The 21957-nt window shown below is 31.7% G+C and overlaps 1 protein-coding gene across 1 annotated transcript in view; it reads left to right on the top strand.

Moving 5' to 3' along the window:
• Positions 1–19026, top strand: part of LOC109095804 (RNA-binding motif, single-stranded-interacting protein 1-like) — a 52342-nt gene extending 33316 nt beyond the window's left edge. The window contains exons 5-13 of the mRNA XM_042764337.1: positions 1033–1190; positions 2477–2556; positions 4913–5028; positions 7152–7201; positions 8020–8156; positions 10876–10982; positions 12022–12102; positions 13019–13097; positions 16223–19026. Of these exons, the coding sequence (XP_042620271.1) occupies positions 1033–1190; positions 2477–2556; positions 4913–5028; positions 7152–7201; positions 8020–8156; positions 10876–10982; positions 12022–12102; positions 13019–13090 (801 nt within the window). The 3' untranslated portion in view covers positions 13091–13097; positions 16223–19026. The remainder of the gene's footprint in view (positions 1–1032; positions 1191–2476; positions 2557–4912; positions 5029–7151; positions 7202–8019; positions 8157–10875; positions 10983–12021; positions 12103–13018; positions 13098–16222) is intronic.
• The last annotated feature ends 2931 nt before the right edge of the window (positions 19027–21957 follow it).

A 21957-nucleotide genomic window follows, 5' to 3' on the forward strand; every position in this document is an offset into this window, starting at 1 on the left:
CAAAGTTCTACTATAACCAGGTGAGCTGCCTACACAGCATTCTAACGCATTGACACAAAGCCTGTTTCAAAAGGTAGACATCATTGCAGCTATCCCATAATGCATTAGTCAAACCTAGTGAAAAAGTTTCCTAAAGATAAAATATTGTAATTATATAATATTTAATATTTTAAGTATACATACATATACATGTATGTGTATATATATATATATATATATATATATATATATATATATATATATATATCTATATATATTGCATATATTATATAATATATATATATTCTGTATTTTGCAGATTTAAGCCTAATAATTTTTAATTTTTTTTTATTATATATATATATATATATATATGTTAGACTATTATATATATTAAATACTCTGTATTATACATATATGCATAAAAATGTAGTTCAGTCTAATTAAAAAATGCCTTAATTGTCTAAAATGCCTATTGTACTCTATTATAAATTAGCACAGGGAATTTTTGGGCTGCTTGGAATCTATTTGTCCTATGTTGCACTGGGTAGCTCCGCCCACAGTCAAATCCAATTGGTCTAAAATCTAGTTCCGCAAAACTGAATTTTAAACATCAAATTCTGATTGGTCGTGATTATTTTATGTATTTTCAGACAGACTAGTTGTCTCTTGGAGTTTGTTGGGACATGTGAGAAGGCATCCATGCATGCAGCACACTAGGTTTTGAAAGCAGCCGATTATTGACTGGCAGATGTGGATGGCCAGTGATTTCTGTTGTCACATCTCCAGGTGTTCTTCTGTTAAATGATAAAGTGTGTATAAACTGTGACGGAGCTCCGGCTGTGTGTGTGTGTGTGTGAATGAACTGAACAATAAGATCTGAATAGGTGTGTAACCTACATGTGCTAAAAATAACAGTAATTGTTCTTCTTTACACAAATGTTCCAGGTTCAATACGAGTTAAGCTCATTTTGATGCAGTGACTTTTTCATCAGGAAACCAAATAAAATGGCAAAAGTTTCACCGTTTTCGTTTCGTTTTCTCTCCCGACAGCAACAAGAGCAGGACCCCACCAACCTGTACATATCTAATCTGCCGCTGACCATGGATGAACAGGAGTTAGAGGCCATGCTGAAGCCCTTCGGACAGGTCGTCTCCACACGCATACTGCGGGACACCAACGGGGCCAGCCGAGGGGTCGGATTTGCAAGGTGAGGGTCTTTTATTTGGCCCCGAATCACCGGGTCAACTCTTGTTGTCATGCTACCATTCTTTGTGAATTCCCCTTGAATGTACCAACCATAGTTCAAGTCTGCAGCGTCCGTCAGGGAATCAGGCGTCCTGGAAAGCCCCTGGCGTTGTGCCCGCCACAACACAAACACTTCAGACCTTCCCATGATTCTTAGTGCCAGTCAGTTCTTTGAAAACATAGCTGTGAATCTGAAACATCAGCATGGCAAACCAGGAAACTGAACTCTCCGAACTTCTCTTAGTACAAGTTTTTACTTGTCATGAATTTACAAAGTAGTGTTTGTACTAAGGTTTATTCTCACGCACTTGAGTGAGAAACCCCTGACCTGGTTTATCTAATCAGTTGAATGAGTTTCGAGAAGTATGCTTTCAAATATCAATGATGTGAGTATAAATAATGAAAAAAACACTGACAAACACAGAATGCATTGGCAAAACCTGTCATCTTTATGATTTTCATAGCTCTGCATATCTAAACATTTACAAAAATGTCCATTTCTACCTTCTTTTGATGACTTGATTGTACTAACCTAAGGGTTATTCCTGCTCATTTGAGTGAAAAACCCCTTAAAGGAAACTGAACTGGTTTATTTCATCAGATGAAGGTGTTTCAAGAAGTACATTTCCATAACGACATTTTTTAAAATGATAAACAAAATATATTGGCAAATCTTCTGTTGATATAGGTTTCAAAGCCAGGCATATCTAAACATTTATGAAAATCTCAGTTTGCATGACCCTTCTAAAGATATGCAATACAAATTTCTGTATTTATTCTTAAACTGATTGCAATGTATTTGTTTGCTGTTAAAATAATCCGAGCGTGTTTTCCACTCTAAATGAACTGAAGCAAGATTTATGCACGGATATAACAAAATATAGAAATGAACGGCAATATTTAACTACAAATATTTTTGCGAAACTTTTTAATACGTAAAAATACATTAATCATTGAATCAGAGTTTTGAACCGATTCACTTAAATGAATCAAACTTGGCAACTCTAACTTTTTAGAAGTTTTAATGTCAGGAAAATAACAATAAGGATCATGAAACTATATGACCAGCCTTAAGGTAATGCATTAAGATGAGTGCATTGTGCTTTAGTTTAGTAATGCAAAATCCCCTAGCTATTCTTCATATGACTTTAATGTTTCTCAACATTGACAGCTTGTGCAGGTGATGGGAATGATGTTTTATATTCAAACCGAGAGTGAAATGTGCAAACCTTTATTGTGTTTCTCTAGGATGGAGTCGACAGAGAAATGTGAAGCTGTCATCTCTCACTTCAACGGGAAATATCTCAAAACACCAGCTGGAGTTATGGGTAAGTGTGCATCTGTGTGCTTCGTGTTTACTTTAATGCAATTGCTCATGAAAAGATTAAAATATGTCAGCGTTCACATATTGTTTCCAAACCTGCATGACTTTTCTTTCCTCCACAAAAGGAGATCTGAAGGATATTTTTCTGCATGTAATAGGAGTAAATGGTTGAATTGTCATGTTTGGGTGAACCACTACTATAATGTGTGTTTTGTTTGTGCATAAAGACACTATGCTGCTGTGTTCGAGCGCATTCATTCATTCTCTGGTAATGATTCTCCTCGGATGGGGTCTAAATGGAAACAGGCTTTCGGGCATGTGGCGCAACCATTCAGTCATACCAAACTGCTTTCGCACGAATGTAGAATTAGACTCGCTGCACGAAATGCTGAAATTACAGAGCTGGGAGGAGCTACATGGGCATGATGCAGCTTATTGATTAGTGGAGGCTCGTTTGGGGCTCAAGTGAAAGCAATGTGTGCTAATTTTCTCTTACTGGCCCGGCGTGGCCTCTCTAAGCATTTTAATAGGTTTATTAGACTGAAACAGTCTCCACTGACCATGTCAGAAAGAAAGGAAGGGGATTACATGAAGACAGCTTCCAAATTAGATGCCTGTTCTCCAAGCATTGTGGGAAAGTCATTGCGGATGGAGCCAGGAAGCCTCAGAGGGCCTTGAGATGACGGCATACAGTATAACTGGTGGAGATTTTGCTGTACCGTCGTTTATGCTGCGGTACATAGTCACACGACAGTTATTTGCATGTGCAACAAAGAAACAGAGATTAAAGTTGAAAATATATAACATAATAAAAAATATAACTTGCAGCAAAGCAACATTGCAGTGTGCAGCATTAGAAACTGATGTTTGCATCCCATTTTACCTCCATAAATAGACGTGTTTCTTCATGCAGCATTGATATTCAGTGTGGAAGAACACAGGGTTTTTATGCAACTGGAGTTAAGGATGCACCGATTCTGAAATTGTGGCTGATGCTTTAATTATTTAAATATTATTGCTGAAAGCCAGTAATTAGTAGATATTGCAAATCTATCTTGTAAAAGAAACATAAAATGTATAAAAATGTGAGTAAAAATTACTTTAAATTATGAAAACCCATTTCTACCATATAAGAAAAAATGTCATAATTTAATCATAACATAAATATAGTTATTAAATAAAAAGTCATAATTATTAAATAAAAAGTCAAAAATATGACAGTCATAAAAAAATAAGACGGTCATAACCAATATCTTGATTTGTTTTTTTAAAAAAGACATAAATTAATAATAAAAATTACTAATAAAATAAAATAATAAATTATTTTGAAGTTTCCAACACATATGAAAAAAACCTACTAAATATAAAGTTGAATTATAACATATTTTGGACATAAAAAGTCCAAATTATGACAGTAAATGTTTTAGCTGAAAGCTAATAAATTGCAAATGTTTGTAAGTTTATATTTGTTTAAAAAAAACATAAAAACAAATAAAAACAACTTAAAATTATTTTGACATTTCCACCACACAAGAAAAATTCATATTTTTCATAATTTATAAAAAGTTGAAATTGAGATAAAATATCAAAATTACGACATTCTCAGTCATAGCTATAAGATAAAACAAGTCATAATTGTCAAAAAGTCGATGTATGATGACAGTCGTAATTATGAGAATTAAGACATTCTTAGTCTGAGATAAAAAGTCAAAATTGCCAAAAAAACATAATTATGGCAAAAAAAATCTAAATTATGACAAAAGATTTAGACATTTCATCATAATTACACCTTATCTCATAATTATGACTTTTAAATCTCATAATTACGGTTTACCAAAGCATGATTTTTTTTTTTTTTTATGTGGCGGAATAACTAACTAAAGTGCTTTCCTTTTTAGAGCAGAGTAATGTTACACTATAATCTCCAAAAGATTGAACTTCTAAAGGGTTAAATCTTTATCTGTCATTATCATTTTAAGTTAGTGCTAGATAATGACTCTTAAATCTTGAAATAGGCAGAAACAAATGAAATCAAACATTGCCATATTCACCTGACATGGTGCAGTTATATATTTGTGCCTCTCTCTCAGGAATTGATTCGGATTGTGGAAAGTGGGTTTTATATATAATACCAGAATGGAGTCGGAGGGGGAGGGGCTAAAAATAAGAGGCATTTGTGATGTCATCCAAAAGGAAAGTCGTTTCAGAGGTTGCTAAAATGTCACTCCATGTTTAATGCACTGAATAGCATTGAGCAGTTGTACTCGAGCCTTTTCTGCTGTCACACACTATGATGGTTTTGGTTAAAGCGTTGAGTGAGCAGTCAACATCACGCTGAGGGTTCATGTGTGTGTCTGCAGCCCCGTCAGAACCCTTGCTGTGCAAGTTTGCGGACGGAGGCCAGAAGAAGCGTCTGAGTCAAAATAAATATGCGCAGAATGGACGAGCCTGGGCCAGAGATGGGGAGACCAGACTTGTGAGTACTGCTGTTTTGCTCTCACCATCATGTTGTGTGTCCGTATCACTTTTTGTGGACATATATCACCTGCCTCAGCTGCCTCAGCTTGTTGAACACATGGACAGCAGGGATGTGTGGGTGTGTGTGTTTATACAAGCTACACCAGTACAGTCATATATAACCACAGAAGTGATACTGAGAAGTGTGTGTGTGTGTGTGTGTTTGTGTGTGTGTGTTTGTGTGTGTGTGTGTGTGTGTGTGTGTGTGTGTGTGTCATTTCCCATCATGACACTCGCGGTGTTCCAAAACCTAGTGAACTGAAATGTACCCTCATAAGTGACTGATTCATGACAAGTGACTTCAGAAGATTTTATTAGTGGTGTGATACTCTAATTAGTATTAAAAACTATAGCACGCCGATATTTTGTAAATCAGTTTTTTTGTTCAATACTCTTTGGGATTTAATTAATTGTATTTTTAATCAACATTTCTTTACTTTGAATTTGAGTGATTTGACCAGTATTAATATAATAAGCTATTTTTTATTTAATTTTATTTTGATCAGTACTTCAGGATTTAATCATATTTATAATAAACATTTAATTAGCTTTGTCTGACATCTTGAAGTGATTTGACCAGTATTAAAAAACAATTTCTTTTTATTTTATTTTATTATTGTTTTTCATTATTATATTCTTATTTTCTATTTATTTTTTATTTTATTTTATTTTATTTTATTTTATTTTGATCAGTACTCTTCAGGATTTAATTAATCGTATTTATAATCAGCATTTCTTTTGCTTTGTCTGCCATCTTTAAGTGATTTTGTTGCAATGCATTGTTTGCAAAGAAATGTTTCTTTCTTTCATTTTTTGCACACCAGTTTTAGTATAATAACTTATTTTTATTATTTTATAATTTTATTTTATTCTGATCAGTACTATTCAGAATTTATTATATTTTTGATTAACGTCTTTTTATTTGTCTGCCATCTTTAAGTGATTTTGTTGCAATGCATTCTGTGTCTGAAATCTTTACACACCAGTATTACTATAATAAACTTTATTTATTTATTTTTCTATTTAATTTTTAATTTAATTTGATCTATTTCAGGATTTAATTATTCATATTTATAATAACATTTATTTTGCTTTGTCTGCTATCTTGAAGTGATTTTGTCATTAACTAGTCCCATTGAGCAGTGAATAAAATAAAATAAAATAATAAAATAATTTGATTAAATTAAAATGAGTGTGGGTATGTATGTATATTGATCACTACTCTTTGGGATTTAATTATTCGTATTTATAATCAACCTCCATGTGATTTTGTCACAATGCATTCTGGGATTGCAATATATAAAAACAAAGCATTAACAGTCTTCACACAAGTTTTCCCTTAAAATACTGCCTGTATAGTCAGCTCACTAGGTTTTGGAGCAGAGCGAGTCACGTTCCTGTGTTCAGTGTTCACATGACATGACCATTCATAAAAAGAAAATCAGTAGAAAAATGTATCACATCACATCACTTAATTGAGTCAATACTGTGGTTTTTCTAATGAAAATTGCTTGGAACATTTTCATTTTTTCTCCTTATCATGCGCAAGCCATATTCGTGGACGGCATGTAATTACAACACGCTGTGTTTTCTGTCATGCCAGATAATTTCATTAAACCTTATGCAGTTTCACGGGTTTTATCCGCAGCACTCGACTGGACAAACGCGTCGGATTTGGTCCACAAAGCTTTTAAACATCTTAAAAGCTTTTCCACATGTTGATATGGCTGTGACAACATGAAATATTTGGCTACAAACTCGAGGGGAGAGCAGTAGTGTCATTTGTTTTCAGCTTTATGTTATTTAACAAGTACGGTAGCCCCAAAAAGACACTCACGCCACACTTAATGACATAGCTTTTGCTAGTAAAATATCAAAGCAAGTCTGTATCTGTGTTGAAATGCTGCAGGAGCTTTTCTCTTCACTTACATTTTTGCTCAGTGTCTTTTCTTCTCAAGTTCACATGATTCACAAGCTATAAGTGGCACAACACTTTTGACTTCATTTTCATCACTTCAGAAGCAGCCATGAGCTGAATGGTGTAAGAATGATGTTTTATTTCTCTCTCTTTCTGTCTCATAGGCTGGCATGACACTCACATACGACCCAACCACAGCTGCTATGCAAAATGGGTACGAGACATCAAGAGTCCCGAGAAAAAGCCAGAGTTATTGTAGTATTATTTATATACTATTATAGTAATGATTAGTATTTTGAATTCGCTTTTATTTTTATATTTTCATTTTCATTTTAGTTATATGATTTTATTATTATTATTATTATGTGTGATTTCTATTTCACTTTAATGCATTTTATTTCTGGTTTAGTAATTTTAGTACTTCTGCGTTTCAATTTTTTTTTTTTGGTTTTTGTTTGATTATTTTAATTCAGCTTTATTTTAATTAAAATTTTAGTAGTTTATTTAAATTTAAAATGTAGATTAATTTTAGTAATTTTAGTAATTTAATTAGTTTTAGTAGTTTTATTTTGGGAACATACAGTCATTAAATTAAATATTTCCAACTCCTAGAAACTCTGTTTTATTTTATTTTATTTTATTTTATTTTATTTTATTTTATTTCTATTTTATTTTATTTATTTGTATTTTATTTTATATTTATTTTATTTTATTTTTTTATTTTCCAAGTTTAGCTTTTTCTTTTCATTTTTCAAACTCACTGTTTTTTAATTTAGGGTATTTTTCCAGCAAAGGATTTATTTCTATATATATATATATATAATCTATATATATAACCCTAACCTTAACCTAACCCATATATATATATATATTTATATAAGATATATATATATATATATATCAAATAAAAATTCCAGTTAGTTGTCAAGGCCACTAGTTTTTCAAAATTTAAGATGTTTATTTCATGTGAATAGTAATATTCATAATACTGCACAACCTCTCATACATTATGCCATTTTTATCTTTGTACAGATTCTATCCGACTGCCTACAGTATTACAAACAGAATGATCACACAGACCCCCATTTCTCCTTACATCTCACCTGTGTCCACATACCAGGTAACATATGTAGTTCAGATCAGACTTTATTGCTTACAGACAGATCGAGGTCTCAGAGATGGATGCATCAGAACTCTCTTAAGGGACGCTGGTAATCTGTATTTTATTATTCAGGTTATAGAGATCAGGTTCCAGAATCCATTCCCTGGGTCACCCCACCGCCTACTACATCCACGCAGCAATCCGGTGAGTCTCGTCTCTGATTGTCCTGAGTTGTGTGTGTTTGTTTGTTTGTTTGTGTGGGAGAAATACACTTGAACTGCATCATGACTGCTCATAGACTGAGAGTGTGGGCGACAGGGACAGAGAGTCCAAACAAACATACTAAAGCAGGAACCACAGAAATTTATGAGTAATCAGAATGAACAAGCTTATGCCAAATAATATAGTTATTAAGCTGAAAAGTGGGCACAGTATCAAAGAATCTGCAAATCCAAAAACAAAAAAAAATTCAAAAGTTTCCAATTATAAATAAATAAAGAATTGTTTCTTTTTATTTATACACACCAGTATTAATATAATAATAACACATGGCTATACTAATAACTATACTATTAATTATTATTATTATTTTTTTTATTATTGTTTTTTATTTATTTATTTTTTTATATATATATCTTATATTTTATGTTGTTTTATCATTTTTATTTTAGTAGTAATATAATAACTGGCTAAAATATATATATTTTTTTATTATTTATTTTTTTATTATGTTTTTTATTTTTTTCATTTTATATATTTAATTTTGTTTTATTTTTTTTATTTTGTTTTTATTTATAGTATAACATTTCATTTATTTATGTTATTTGATAAAAATATTTATAATAGCAAAAAATAGGCTTTCATATGAACAACCAGTTAAAAATTTGACAAAATTAAGTTTCTGTAAACTTAAATAAAATTGCATTTGTAACATTACTGTGAAAAAGTTAGACAATAATATTTTTTTATTTTATTTATTTTTTATTATTTTCACATGTATTATGTAGTTAGCTAAAACTTTATTAAAATACATTTTTTTCTCAACTGAAATCAAATGAGATATTAAAAACTCCAGTTTTATTTTTGTTTAGTTTATCTTCAAATACTAAAGCTAAGTAAACTAAAACAAATAAAGATAAATTAATAAAAACTATATAGACATATTTAAAAAAAAAAACTTAAGAAAAATGACAAACAAAATTACTAAAACTTTAACTAAAATGAAAGTGAAATCAGAAAATATAAAAGTAAAATACAATTCAAAATATTAACAAAAACTATCATAGTATAGCAATGATACTAAAATAAAATTGCTACAAAGAGCAGACACCTTGATTTTAGTCAGTTATTTCATTCAGTAATTTAATTGTTTGGGAAGCTGCTTTTAGAAGCAACATTGTCTAAAGCAAACCGTTGACATTTTGTCCTTGATCAGTGACGTGGGTTTCCTACTTCTGAAGAGCAGCGGTGGCCATCACTGTTGTGCAGGAAACACTGGTGTGAGTGTGGGTTTGCATGCGTGCACTAACACCTAATCACACCCAGATGCTGGATTACTGTGTGTGTGTGAGATCACTGATGGTAATAAGAGAAGCTGCATGAATGGCTCTGTCATACAGGGAGAGTCTAGATGAGACTCTTTGTGTGTTTGTTTTTGTGTGGGTGTGTGTAATATATGTAAGTAATGTGTGTGTATAATGACTGGTGTGAGTCAGTAATTATAGAGCTGAGCGTCGTCAATCAGAAATGAGGAAACTGTGGATTTAAAGGCCAGTAATGACGCTGATAGATCAGAGATTTACAGAGTCTGACTCACGGAATAAGAAACCAGGGCTCAACACCCAAATCACACAAAAATCCCCTAACAAGTGGACTTCATGAGGAGTTTGTCCTTTATTTAATTTAATTTAATTTAATTTAATTTAATTTAATTTAATTTAACTTTATTTTATTTTATTTTATTTTATTTTATAATTTTATTTTATTTAACTTTTTTTTTTATTTATAATTTTATTTTATTTTATTTTTATTAATTTTATTTTATCTTATTTTATTTTATTTATTTTCAGTTAATTGCCACAACATCATTTTTTTTTTTACATTTTTATTATATTTCATTATTTCAGTTATTTGCCAAGTCAACATCTCATTTTCTATTTTTTATTTTAGATTTTTCATCTAATATTTACATTTTATTTCAGCTTAATTTTAATTGACGGCAGCAAATTTTTATAGTTTTAATTAGCAATAACGACACTGATAGAGCAGCAAATTAGAACCGCTTATGCTTATAAGTATATAGTACACATACAGAGTAAAATAGTCAATTATTATTTACCCCAATTAATACTTTATTTTATATTTCAGTTAGTTTATTTTTTTTTTTAAGTTTAGGTTTTTCATCTACTATTTCAATTACTATTTCAAAGAACAACAACAGGTTTAGTTTCATTTAATAATAATACTGGAAAGAGCACCAGCAATACTTGAAAATACATATTGAGTAAAATAGCAAATATTTTATTTTATTTTATTTCTGTTAACATTTCTCATTTTCACAGACTTTTTTAAGTTAAAATTTTTAATCTAATAAAAAAATGTAATAAAAGCTTTATTTCAGTTAACGGCGATTAGTTTTAATCGTTTTAGTTAACAATAATATCCGTGGAAAATACATCCACATCATTTAGGAACCTTATGAAAGGAAGTGTATATGTGTGCAATTCTTTGCTTTTACTTCCTAAATAAATAAATGTACTGTAACTGTCCCGTTGTGTCACAGGGAGCAGTGTTATCGCCCTCTATAGAGCACTCCATGTCTCTGCAGCCTGCGTCCATGTTGGGTCCTCTCACTCAGCATATGAGTCACCTCTCTCTGGGCAGCGCAGGAACGGTGAGCACAATCAACACTTGAGTGCTTACATATGCGCTGTTTTGTTTCTTCAAGATCCGCAAAATCATTTCCAGCTGTTGAAATCTGTAACTGCAGACAGATTGCAATAGCGTGTGCATACTGCAGTATACACTGCATACTGCCTACTACTGTGAAACAATATGCACTATGAAATGATAAATATATCAAACATAAGTTATGTTATATTGCTGTCACATGACCTCATCACATTGAATGTAAATGGCAGTTAAATAAAAAGTTATTTTGCATTTTAATCAAACGTTCCTAATTTCCTAATATTTGGCAACCCAAATAATGAATCGAAATAGAATTATTAAAATACACATGTGATTGTACTTTTGTCATTACATTTTAAAAAGTCAAGTGCATTGAGTCAAGTGAGTGCATTGCATTATGGGATAATTTTTCTACACAGTGTGTTTTATTTGCATTTTTAATTAAACTGTCCTAATTTCCTAACATTTGGCAACCTAATGAAAACCCAAATAGTGAATAGAAATATAGAATTCAACTGTGATATTATTTGCCATTAAACATAAAAAAGGACAAGTGCATTGAGTCAAGTAAGTGCATTGCATTATGGGATAATTTTTTATGCAGTGTGCATACTATATTCTGCAGAAATAGTGTTAGTATTCTGTTTATAGTAAGCTGCATGACTGATCTTAAATGCTTCGCCACCTACTGGTGAATAATCAAGTTGCTATTAAAACATAACATGGAATAACATTTTCTGTACATAATGCAAAATTTAAGTTTTATGTTTGAAATCTAAGTGCAATAATATTTTTATTTACATTATATAAACACACAGATCACTGATTCTGCATATACTGGGCAAATGCTGCAAAAAATGTATACATTTAAACTCATGCAGGCAACGCGTGACTCATGCACAACAAAAGCAACCAAATAAAAAACTGCTGACAGAATTAGAGCACGAATCACAGTGTGTGCAGATTTGTAGCAGCATATGTTGGTGTGTTCATGTGAATCTTTCTCATCTCTCTCTCTGTAGTATATGCCAGCGAGTCCAGCTCTCCAGGGGCAGTACATCCCTCCATACACTCACATGCAGACCACCACCGTCTCAGTAGAGGTGGGTTCATAACGAAAAACGCTTTCCCAGACACAGATTTAACCTCGGCCTGCACTGAATTCATGATCACCATAAATGGAGAAAAGTTCAGGAACAGGCTGGGCTTGCAGCTGTGCTGAAATGTTCTCGAGTGAATCGTACAAATCCTGTGAAGAGCATGTCCAGGGAACATTTCACAAGAAAAGAAATAAAAAAAAAAATTCAGAAAAAAATTAACCCTGATTTAAGAACAATGTTTGTTTGATTTTTTTTACACTGTGAGGTTATTTTCGTGACAATTAAGCATGTTCTTCCTAAATCTTCATTACTGCGATGCATAATAATAATATAACAATAATAGATATAATAATAATAATATTTAAATTGAAATGTTTATACCTCATGGTAGTATTTTATGCATTGCATAATATAATTTTTTATATATTACAATAATAAATAATAAATTATTGTATTACAATAATATTATTATTAATATTATTTTTACAGTAATACAAAAAATACTCTATTTGAATCTAGTATTATTTCATTTTAGGACTGATGACATTGTTTTACACTGTTAGATTATTTTCATGACAATTAAGCATGTTCTCCCTAAATCCTTATAACTGTGATGCATAATAATAACAACAATAACAGTAAATTATTATTTAAATTGAGCTATTAAAGTATTTATACATGGTAATATTGTGGGTGTTGCATTTAACTTCTGCTAATTTCTGCAATAAAACATTTTTACAATATATTAAAATAATGAAGAATTTTTCGGCCCAGAGTTTTCATTTCTGTGCATCCCTAATAACATTAGCACTGTAAATTGCATGATTTGTGCAGGTTGCATGAAAACTTGCATGATTGGTGCAGGTTGTGTTGGTTTGGTGCATAAATGTGAGAAATTAAACGTCATGTTTTGTTGTAGGAGAACAGTCCACAACCTCAGGTGGAATCGTCCAGTGATCATTCACCGTATACCTATCAGCAGGCCAAGTGATGAAGAGGTACTACAGATCACATCTGTACATCCACACATATAAGATGTTTATTTACAAGAAACTATTTGAACATTAATGAAATAAAATCAGAAAGGACTAGGGCTATTATTGTTAACCAAAACTAAAACCATAAAGAAAAAAAAAAAAACATTTTTGCCGTTTGAAATAAAATAAACATTAACTAACATAAAATACAAACTCTTTACATTTCAGCTATTTTTTATTTATTTATTTTTTTATATTCATTTTAACAAAAAATAAAAAAAAAAAAAAAAAAAAAAAAAAAATTACTAAAACTTTAAGTAAAATGAAAATGGAAAATCAGATCTAAATGATTTTTGTTGTTGCTGAGAAATTGAAAATACATTAAACATTAACATTAATATTGTGAAATATTAGTACAATTTAGAATAACCTATTTCTGAATTTCTTTTTTTTTTTTTTTTTTTACTTGGTGTACTAAAATAACTATAACTGAAATAAAAAAATAAATAAACTCTGTAAATGCACAACAAAATTACTAAAACTTTAACTAAAAAATAGTAAACTTGCTGTTCCTCTTATCTTAAATTGTCAGAAGTTGTCAAACCCGAATCTGTTTGGTATGTGTGCAAAGCTCAGGATGTCCTGTTTAAGATGCACCAGGACTGAATGTATATTCTCAAAGACATTCACTAAATAATGTCCTCTGCAGAAGATCAAAATGACTTTCTGGGTTCCAGGAGGATGAAACCTTGTCCCTGATTCTTATGTAAATGTTAAAAGGTCATTTCAAGTGTTGCTGCATTATTGGTTTACATCTTTTCTTCAGTCCAGCTTCAATGAACCTGATCCGTGTGTCGTGTCGGAAACAAAAAAAGACAGTTCTGCCATCATTTACTCATTCCAGACTAGTATTATTTTCTCTGGTGATTCATGTTGTTGAGATCCAAAAAGCATCATAAAAGTATTCAATACAACTTATTTGACTTTTAAATGAATCATGTCATGTGGAGGAATAAATGATCTCAGATCTGCTGGGATTCATCCAAAGGCATCATTCATCAATTGAACGTGATTGAAAACATTTGTAAAGAGAGGAAAAATTATGAGGGTGGAATGACATGAGAGTGAGTAAATGATGAAAACCCGCAAGAAGAAAAAAAGATTTTTAAATGCCTGGAAAATTCTTTTAAATACTAAATCCTGTTATTTTGTATCAGAAGTATAATATTATAAGTTTTGTTAATATTTTCACTTTATTTTTTTATAATTTTTTTTTTATCATTTGTGTTTTTGTCGTTTTTATTAGTTTTAAATATGTCTATTTTATTTTTATTTCAAGTTTTAATTTTAATTATTTCAGTACATCAAGTTAAACTAAATGAAATTGAGAAATGTTCCCTTGGAAACTAGCTGAAATAAAATAAGTTTTTTATATTTTATTTTATTTTGGTTAACATTTATTATATTTTATGTTTTTTTTTATATAGTTTTAGTTTTAGTTAAAGGGGTCGTATGACGTTGCTAAAAAAGAACATTATTTGGTGTAATGAAGTGTGTTTATGAGGTTTAAGGTTCAAAACACATTATTTTCCACATACTGTACATTATTGTTTCTCCTCTATGCCCCGCCTTCTGAAACACATTGATTTTAACAAAGCTCATCAGTCTGAAAAGCGAGGTGTGCTCTGATTGGCCAGCTATCCCGTGCATTGTGATTGGTCGAATGCCTAAAGTGTGTGACAGAATTGTTACGCCCCTTAACATACTGTGATGTGTGTCCCGGCTAGACGAGACAAAACCAATAAAACCCATTACAAACGAGACATTTGTAGCATCCAGTGGGGACATAATTACTGATTATAATGACTTATACTTTCTTTTTACGTGTTGCATTGCATATCACGCCACGTAAACATAAAACCACGTCTGCATTTGTGATCGGAGAAACAACAAACAACTAGCGCTGCTCAAAACTCACGTTTGAATCATCAGTGGCAAATCTTTTAAATATGTAAAAGTACTTACAGGCTGTGAGTCAGCATTATTTGTCAGAACACCGGCATTGTAGGCTACTCTTCCAAGAAACAGTCCTCCGTAAAATGTGCTGCACACATCTGAATATTTGGGTTGAACTGTTCTGGAACACTGTTGTAAATACAACTTAACCACTGATTTATAGTTGTGTCCTCTTTTGGAAGACCAAACAAAGTAGTTTCGCTTTCACAACGAAACAGCGTGTCCATGACATGGCGCCGGCGGCAACAGCGAGAATAAAATTACACTTTCTTTCTTTGTGTGAACATTAGGGCAGCGTTATGCAAATCTTCCCACACAGTGACGCAGACATGTGGGGCGTGTTTGAATGAGGTGTTTTAAGAGGGCGTGGACAAGTCTTAACTTTTATAAAGAATATCTCTTTGGGTTTGAGACTTTAGTCTTTGTAACTTTAGGGAACTTATCTATTCACGAACAGCTTGTAACACTCCCAAGAGAAAGAAAAACTGGAAATAATTTTCCTATAACCTTTAACTATAACCCTGCTCAGATCTAAAATACTCTCTCTCTCTATGTCTATTTTATTTTTATTTCAAGTTTTAGTTTGAATTATTTTAGTACATCAAGTTAAACTCTCTCTCTCTCTCTATTTCTCTCTCTTTCTCTCTCTCTCTCTCGCTATATATATATCTTTGTCAAAATTTTGGGATCAGTTAAAATGTTTTCAATAAAAGATTCTTCTGCTCACCCAGGCTGCATTTATTTGATCAGAAATACAGTAAAATAACTGTTTTCTACTTAAATATATAGTATTATGAAATGTAATTTATTCCTGTGATCAAAGCTGTAATTATTATCAATGTTGAAATCACTTCATTGTCACATTATCTTCATAAATCATTCTAATATGATGATTTGCTGCTCGAAAAACATTTCAGATTATTATTAGTGTTGGAAAAAAGTTCATATTTTGTAGAAACCAGGATACATTTTATTTTTCTCTGATGAATAGAAAGCTCAAAAGAACAGCATTTATTTGAAATACAGATCTTTGTAACATTAAAGAAGTGTCACTTTTGATCGATGTAATGCATCCTTGCTGAATAAATGTTCACTGTGGATTTAAAGTGTTGTGTCTGATTCTCTTGCAGGGTTGCCGGGGTTAGAGAACGGAAGGAGACGACTGCTAAATCAATAACAGTTTCCTTTGAAGGACCGGCTCTACCGATGAATCCACTTTTTGCACAGGTTCTACGATGAGTTCCTCGGTTTTTATAATAAAACTACTTCAACTATTTTGGTATAAGTTCCATTAGGTGCAAATCAAGGATTAATTTCATCAGAGGATGCTAACAAAGAAAAAAACAAAATGGGAAGTAAAAGAAAAGTTTTATTTTACTAAGGAAACAACGCTTATTTTTTACCAAGGATCGTCACGTAGATGCAGGAACTTCATCATGCGACTCGACATGCATGGAGATTCTCCTTATTTTTATGATTTCAGATTTGATTTCTCTCTTTCTCTCTCTTCTTTTGTACTGAAACAGACGTTCGTTTTTAGAGATTTATCAGCCGGACATCCTGAGAAAGATGCGTTTGTGCTTGCGGTGTGAGTGTCGTTGATGTGTTTTTGTCGTGTGCTTCATCTTCGGTCTGACCGATCTGTCCGTCTTATACGATTTGCCTTAAACTCTTTCCCGTACAGTAGCCGAAGAAAAGACGTCCGGCTGCTGCCTTGTAAATCAGCTTAATAGGGCTTTTTTAGCATCTCGCAAAGGAAAATTTTCGCCGCGCTTGGATTCCGGTGTTTTGCTTTTTCCGATCTTTTCGAGTGACACTGATGGAGTTTTAATAGGATTTAATGTTTTTATAATCAGAGGTGACGATGAGCCTTTGGTTGTTTGAATGTGGTAGAAATTCTGCTGAACGATCACATTTTTGATAATTGCCTTTTCGTTTATTAAATCTTGGTGTTGTAGTTTAGCTTTAGATGAGCTCGTGTGGGAGGGGGAGGAGCTTTGTCTTGTATTCTAATTAGGGGATGGGAGGGAGGCGTGGCCTGTCAGTCAGATCGAATATCATTCAGCAGCGGGCTTCTTCGGGAGAGGTGAACGTGTAGATTTTAGTGCTCGTTTTATTATAGCAGGCAAACAAATCTCGGCACTTTCAAGTTTACTTCACCAAAGACAGTCAGCAAGTGGATGGTGTATACGTGACGTCGTTTTCTCTCGAGGCAGGCCACGCTGAGACTTTATAACAGACTAGGTTGCAGTTGTGGAGAATGTGCCTTCTTTGTACATATGCATTCAGCTGTCTTTAGTTGGCGAGGTGCGGACACCGATTTGAAGGACGATTTGGATCCAGCAAGTGCCACAAACTAAACGAAAACATCACTACAGAGCGGAGACAACTGAAACTAAAACATGGAACGAGGACAGGTTGAAACGACGGCTCGGTTCCAAAACCCTCGTGAGCTGCCGACATAGTTCAGTAATTCTACATGATCCACGTGCATCATGCAAATAGATTTCATTGGAGTTTTGCATTGGAATATTAGCAGTAAAATTATAGTACAAAGCACAGAAAAATATTAGTTGTTTTTAATTAGAATTGAACTATTTTTAGCTGCTTTTCTGTTTTGGATACATTTGCTTTATATTCAGCAGTTTTTGGATGAATTTTTCACCCAAAATGCATCATGAATTTGTCTTCTAAGTGAAGGATATGTGTGATGCTTCCTTAGAATGTGACAAAAGTAGATATCAAACTGCCTGTGTACCGTATTTTGCAGAAAATAAGTCACACTATAAGTCACACCGGGTCAAAATTGCATTGTTGAGAGAAAAAAAAGTTTTATTATTACAATCTGAAATAACGAAAAATACAGGTGCATTATATAATTGCATTATATACATTGTTTTGGTATATATAAGTCACAGGGGGAAAAGAAAAAGAAAGAAAAGAGAAGAAAAAAAAAAACAGATAATTTGCAATTTTATTACATTCAGAAAGAGTGTAAATTACAGATAAAATTAACATTTACAAACATAAACACTGTAAGCATGTGTTTTAGTTCCCCTCGCTCCACAATAAATTCTTAAAATGTGATGCAATTTAGAACAGGAATGAAAAATATAAGTATAAAACAAACATTTACTATAAACATCAAGCATGTAACTCCAACCAACATGTTTTGCATGCTTGATGTTAATAATTGCGTCATGTAAATTGTTTACACACACACACACACGTAATAAAATACATGATTTTCTGGAAAATACAGTTGGCAGCTCACAAGGTTTTAGGACACAGCCTTTGAAATAATAATCGTATCCATTATAAGAAAATGTTTTTATTTTCTTTTAAACTCACAATATAGTTTATTAAGGCTTTATTCATTAATTTGTCTTCCAAAAGACTGTGTTTTTGACCTGGTGGGTCTTGTTTGACCGGTTATCTACCTCAGAGTTTTGTTGTCCTCTGTTTTGATTGGTCGGGCAGCAGGTTCAGCCCGCCCCTCCAGACCAAACGGCCAGCTCTGGAGCTGCCCACATACACTTGATTTCTGTCAGGTTTTTTGTTTTTAAATACTTTAATCCTCTTCTTCTTCAAACAGAAACATTTTTTAATTATTTTTATCGTTATGAGGAAAGTTGTGCGTTGAACGTGTTGTTGTAGTGTTGTTTAGCATTCAGATTCATCGTTTCGAAAGCAAAAAAACTGCTGCTTTTCATCACAAGATATTCCAGTAGTCCGTAGGAAGTAGAAAAGAAAGTGCGCGCGAGAGAGAGAGACAGAGCCAATGAGAAACAGCGATGCTGAAAGTTGCGGTTTTTCCGAGACATCACTGTTGTATGGAAACTTGTTTCTGACACAGAATAAAAAAAAAATTACTGCGACTTTTCTTTTTTCACAAATGCAACTTTTTTCCCTCTGGATTCTCAGTTTGCTTCTTGCAATTGCAATTTTCCCACCTCAGAATAAAAAGGTAATTGCAACTTTTTATCTCACAATTCTGAATTTTTTCTTGCAATTTCAAATGTATATCTCAAAGTTCTGATTTGTTTTGCACAGAATCATGAGTTTATGTCTTGCAGTTGCAAACTATAAATGTGTAATAGCGAGTTTACATTTCGCAATTCAACTTTTTTCTTTGAATTTTGAGTTTATAACTCACAATATTGTTTTTATTTTTTTCAACCAGGAAATAAAAGATAAAAAAAAGGTCACTGCGACTTTTCATCTCACAATTCTGACATTTCTTTCTCATAATTGCAAGTTGAATTCTTGTAATTCTGAAGTTAACATCTTGCAATTTTAACTTTTTTTTTTTTTTTTTAAATAAGGTAAGTGCAACTTTTTATAACAATTTTGACTTCTTTTCCTAAGAATTGCGAGTTGTAATTTGTTTCCATCGTGGAATAAAAAAATAAAACAGTAATGCAACTTAATCTCACAATTCAGTTAACATTACATAATTCTGTCTTTTTTCTCAGAATTGCAAGAAAAAAGACAATTAATAAATAAAAACAAACAATCACAAACAAATATTAAGTTTGCAATTGCAAGATATAAACTCACGATTCTGAGAAAAACAAATCAGAACTGAGATATACATTTGAAATTGCAAGAAAAAAAAGTCTGAATTGTTAGATATAAACTCAGAATTGTGAGAAAAAAGTCAGAAAGTCCCAATTTCCTCTTTGCAATTTTTTTTTTTTATCCCGTGTCGGAAACAAGCTTCCATACTGTTGCTTTCAGACCAAGTCCAGACAGACTTTTAGCGGCGTTATGCGCGGTGCTCAGCTCACAGCCGAGTCCATTCTTGACGTGCATCTGTGTGTGTGTGTGTGTGTGTGTGTGTGTGTGAGTGTGTTTCTGTGGAGTTCTTGTGTGGCTCATGCTGCTAGTAACATCCGAATCCGAAGTGCCAATCTGTGTCTGGGTCAAAGAGTTGGAAAGGCTTGTTGTGCAGAGAGAAATTGCTCATGAATATGAAAAATCATGTACTAGACAGCCATTAAGTTATATGAAAAGTAATAATTTATGAAGAGAGACGTTTTGTACAGACTGTTTGAAAAAATAAAAACAATAAAAAGATTTTGATAGAGATGTCTATATGAGAGTTGATTTTGTAATTTCTTTCTCTGTTTTACATGTCAGTGGTATCTTGTACATTCGGTTTATCAGAAACCTTCCTCTGTATTTGTTTCTTTTATTTTCTGAGTGTTTAAGCCAAAAAAATGCGTTTTCTCCCTTTTCCTCTTTGTTTCCAGTAGATTGTTAATTAAGCTTTATTTCTGTTGATTTCTTTGAGAACTTTTGAATAAAAACACATTTTTGTTTTATTCATGTTGTGTCTTCATTCACAGACCGAACGTCTGAGAGCGTTAGTGAAAATGCATTCCTTTCTGATTTAATGCATCATTTTGCATTAGAAATTTATATTATTATTAGCATAACTATTTGAGTTACAGTATGTATCGTAAATATTTTTTAAATAGTTTAAAAAAAAATTATTAAATTTTTAAAAAGCATATTGCATATTTAAAATCTTGTTTTCCTATTTTATTTCAATAGAAAAATGTATTATATATTTTAAATTATCTGTATTTAAAAACATGATTATTTAAAAAAAAAAATTATAATTTTTTTTAATTGTTTGTTTATTTGTTTGTTTGTTTTACATATTTTTTACAGTCTTGCAAGACCTGGAAATATCAGAGAAATTCCAAAATGTTGATTCCCAAACCTGGAAACATCATATAGATGAATAAAATATTAAAAAGTCATGGACATTACTGTAGAGAATATTTTAATCATTCTTATAGTATTAAATACAATTTATTTGGCTAGATAGATTTATGCATGCTATATGTAAAACCATTTTTAAAAATCCAGCTGGAAAAGTCATGACACTCATTTACAGTAGTTAGTCACCTTAATAGTGTCTGAAATATTTCTTCATTTTAAGTAATAACTTCCCATATATTAAAAAAAAATCTTTGTAAGAAAAATCTATTTTAAACCTATTTATGAGGAATAATTTTTTTTTTTTTTAAATAATTATATATTTGAACGCTGTCTCAGACTTTTTGAACCCCTTGTATATTCAAAAAATCCAAGGAAATATCAGAGAAATTCTAAAATGTTGATTTACAAACCTGGAAACATCAGACGAATAATATATATATATATATATATATATATATATATATATATATATATATATATATATATATATATATATGTATATATATATATATATAATGTATGTATATATATATATAAATTATAATAAAATTCTGTAGTGAATATTTTTCTAGTTGTTTATAGTTATTTATATTTTTTTATATAAAAAACATGATAGAAATCATAATTAAATTATCTGGAAGCATAGCATGCATATTTTGTCCTTTCTGACAATATTATGCCACACATGAAGAGCAAAAACGGAAGCATGAAAGAACAGATTTTCTGAAAGGATGATTGCATCAGAAAATGATTTCTTTGTTCTGGTTTTCAGAGGGTGTTTTTCTCAGCGGTTCATGTTCAGTTCTGAGAACAGAATGAGTTTTCACTTCTCTCTCAGTCTGTAATTGATTGATGCTGGGATTTCCACAAGTTTATTCTGTTTCAGTGTTATTAAAAAATGTCACACTATGAATTCTGCTTTATAGAGCACAGCAGACGGGTTTCAGAGGTACAAAGTGCCATTCATTTCTTCCATGCAGGAATACATTTTTGACAACAGCATACTGTATAAAGCTTTTCTTTGAACATTATTATATTGAGCTGTAATTATGCTCTATAGAATCAACTGAATATGATAAAATATGATATTTGGGCAATGCAAAAATAAATAAATAATGTTATACAACAAGTT

Source organism: Cyprinus carpio, chromosome A9 (assembly GCF_018340385.1).
Source record: "Cyprinus carpio isolate SPL01 chromosome A9, ASM1834038v1, whole genome shotgun sequence".
Classification (NCBI taxonomy): domain Eukaryota; kingdom Metazoa; phylum Chordata; class Actinopteri; order Cypriniformes; family Cyprinidae; genus Cyprinus; species Cyprinus carpio.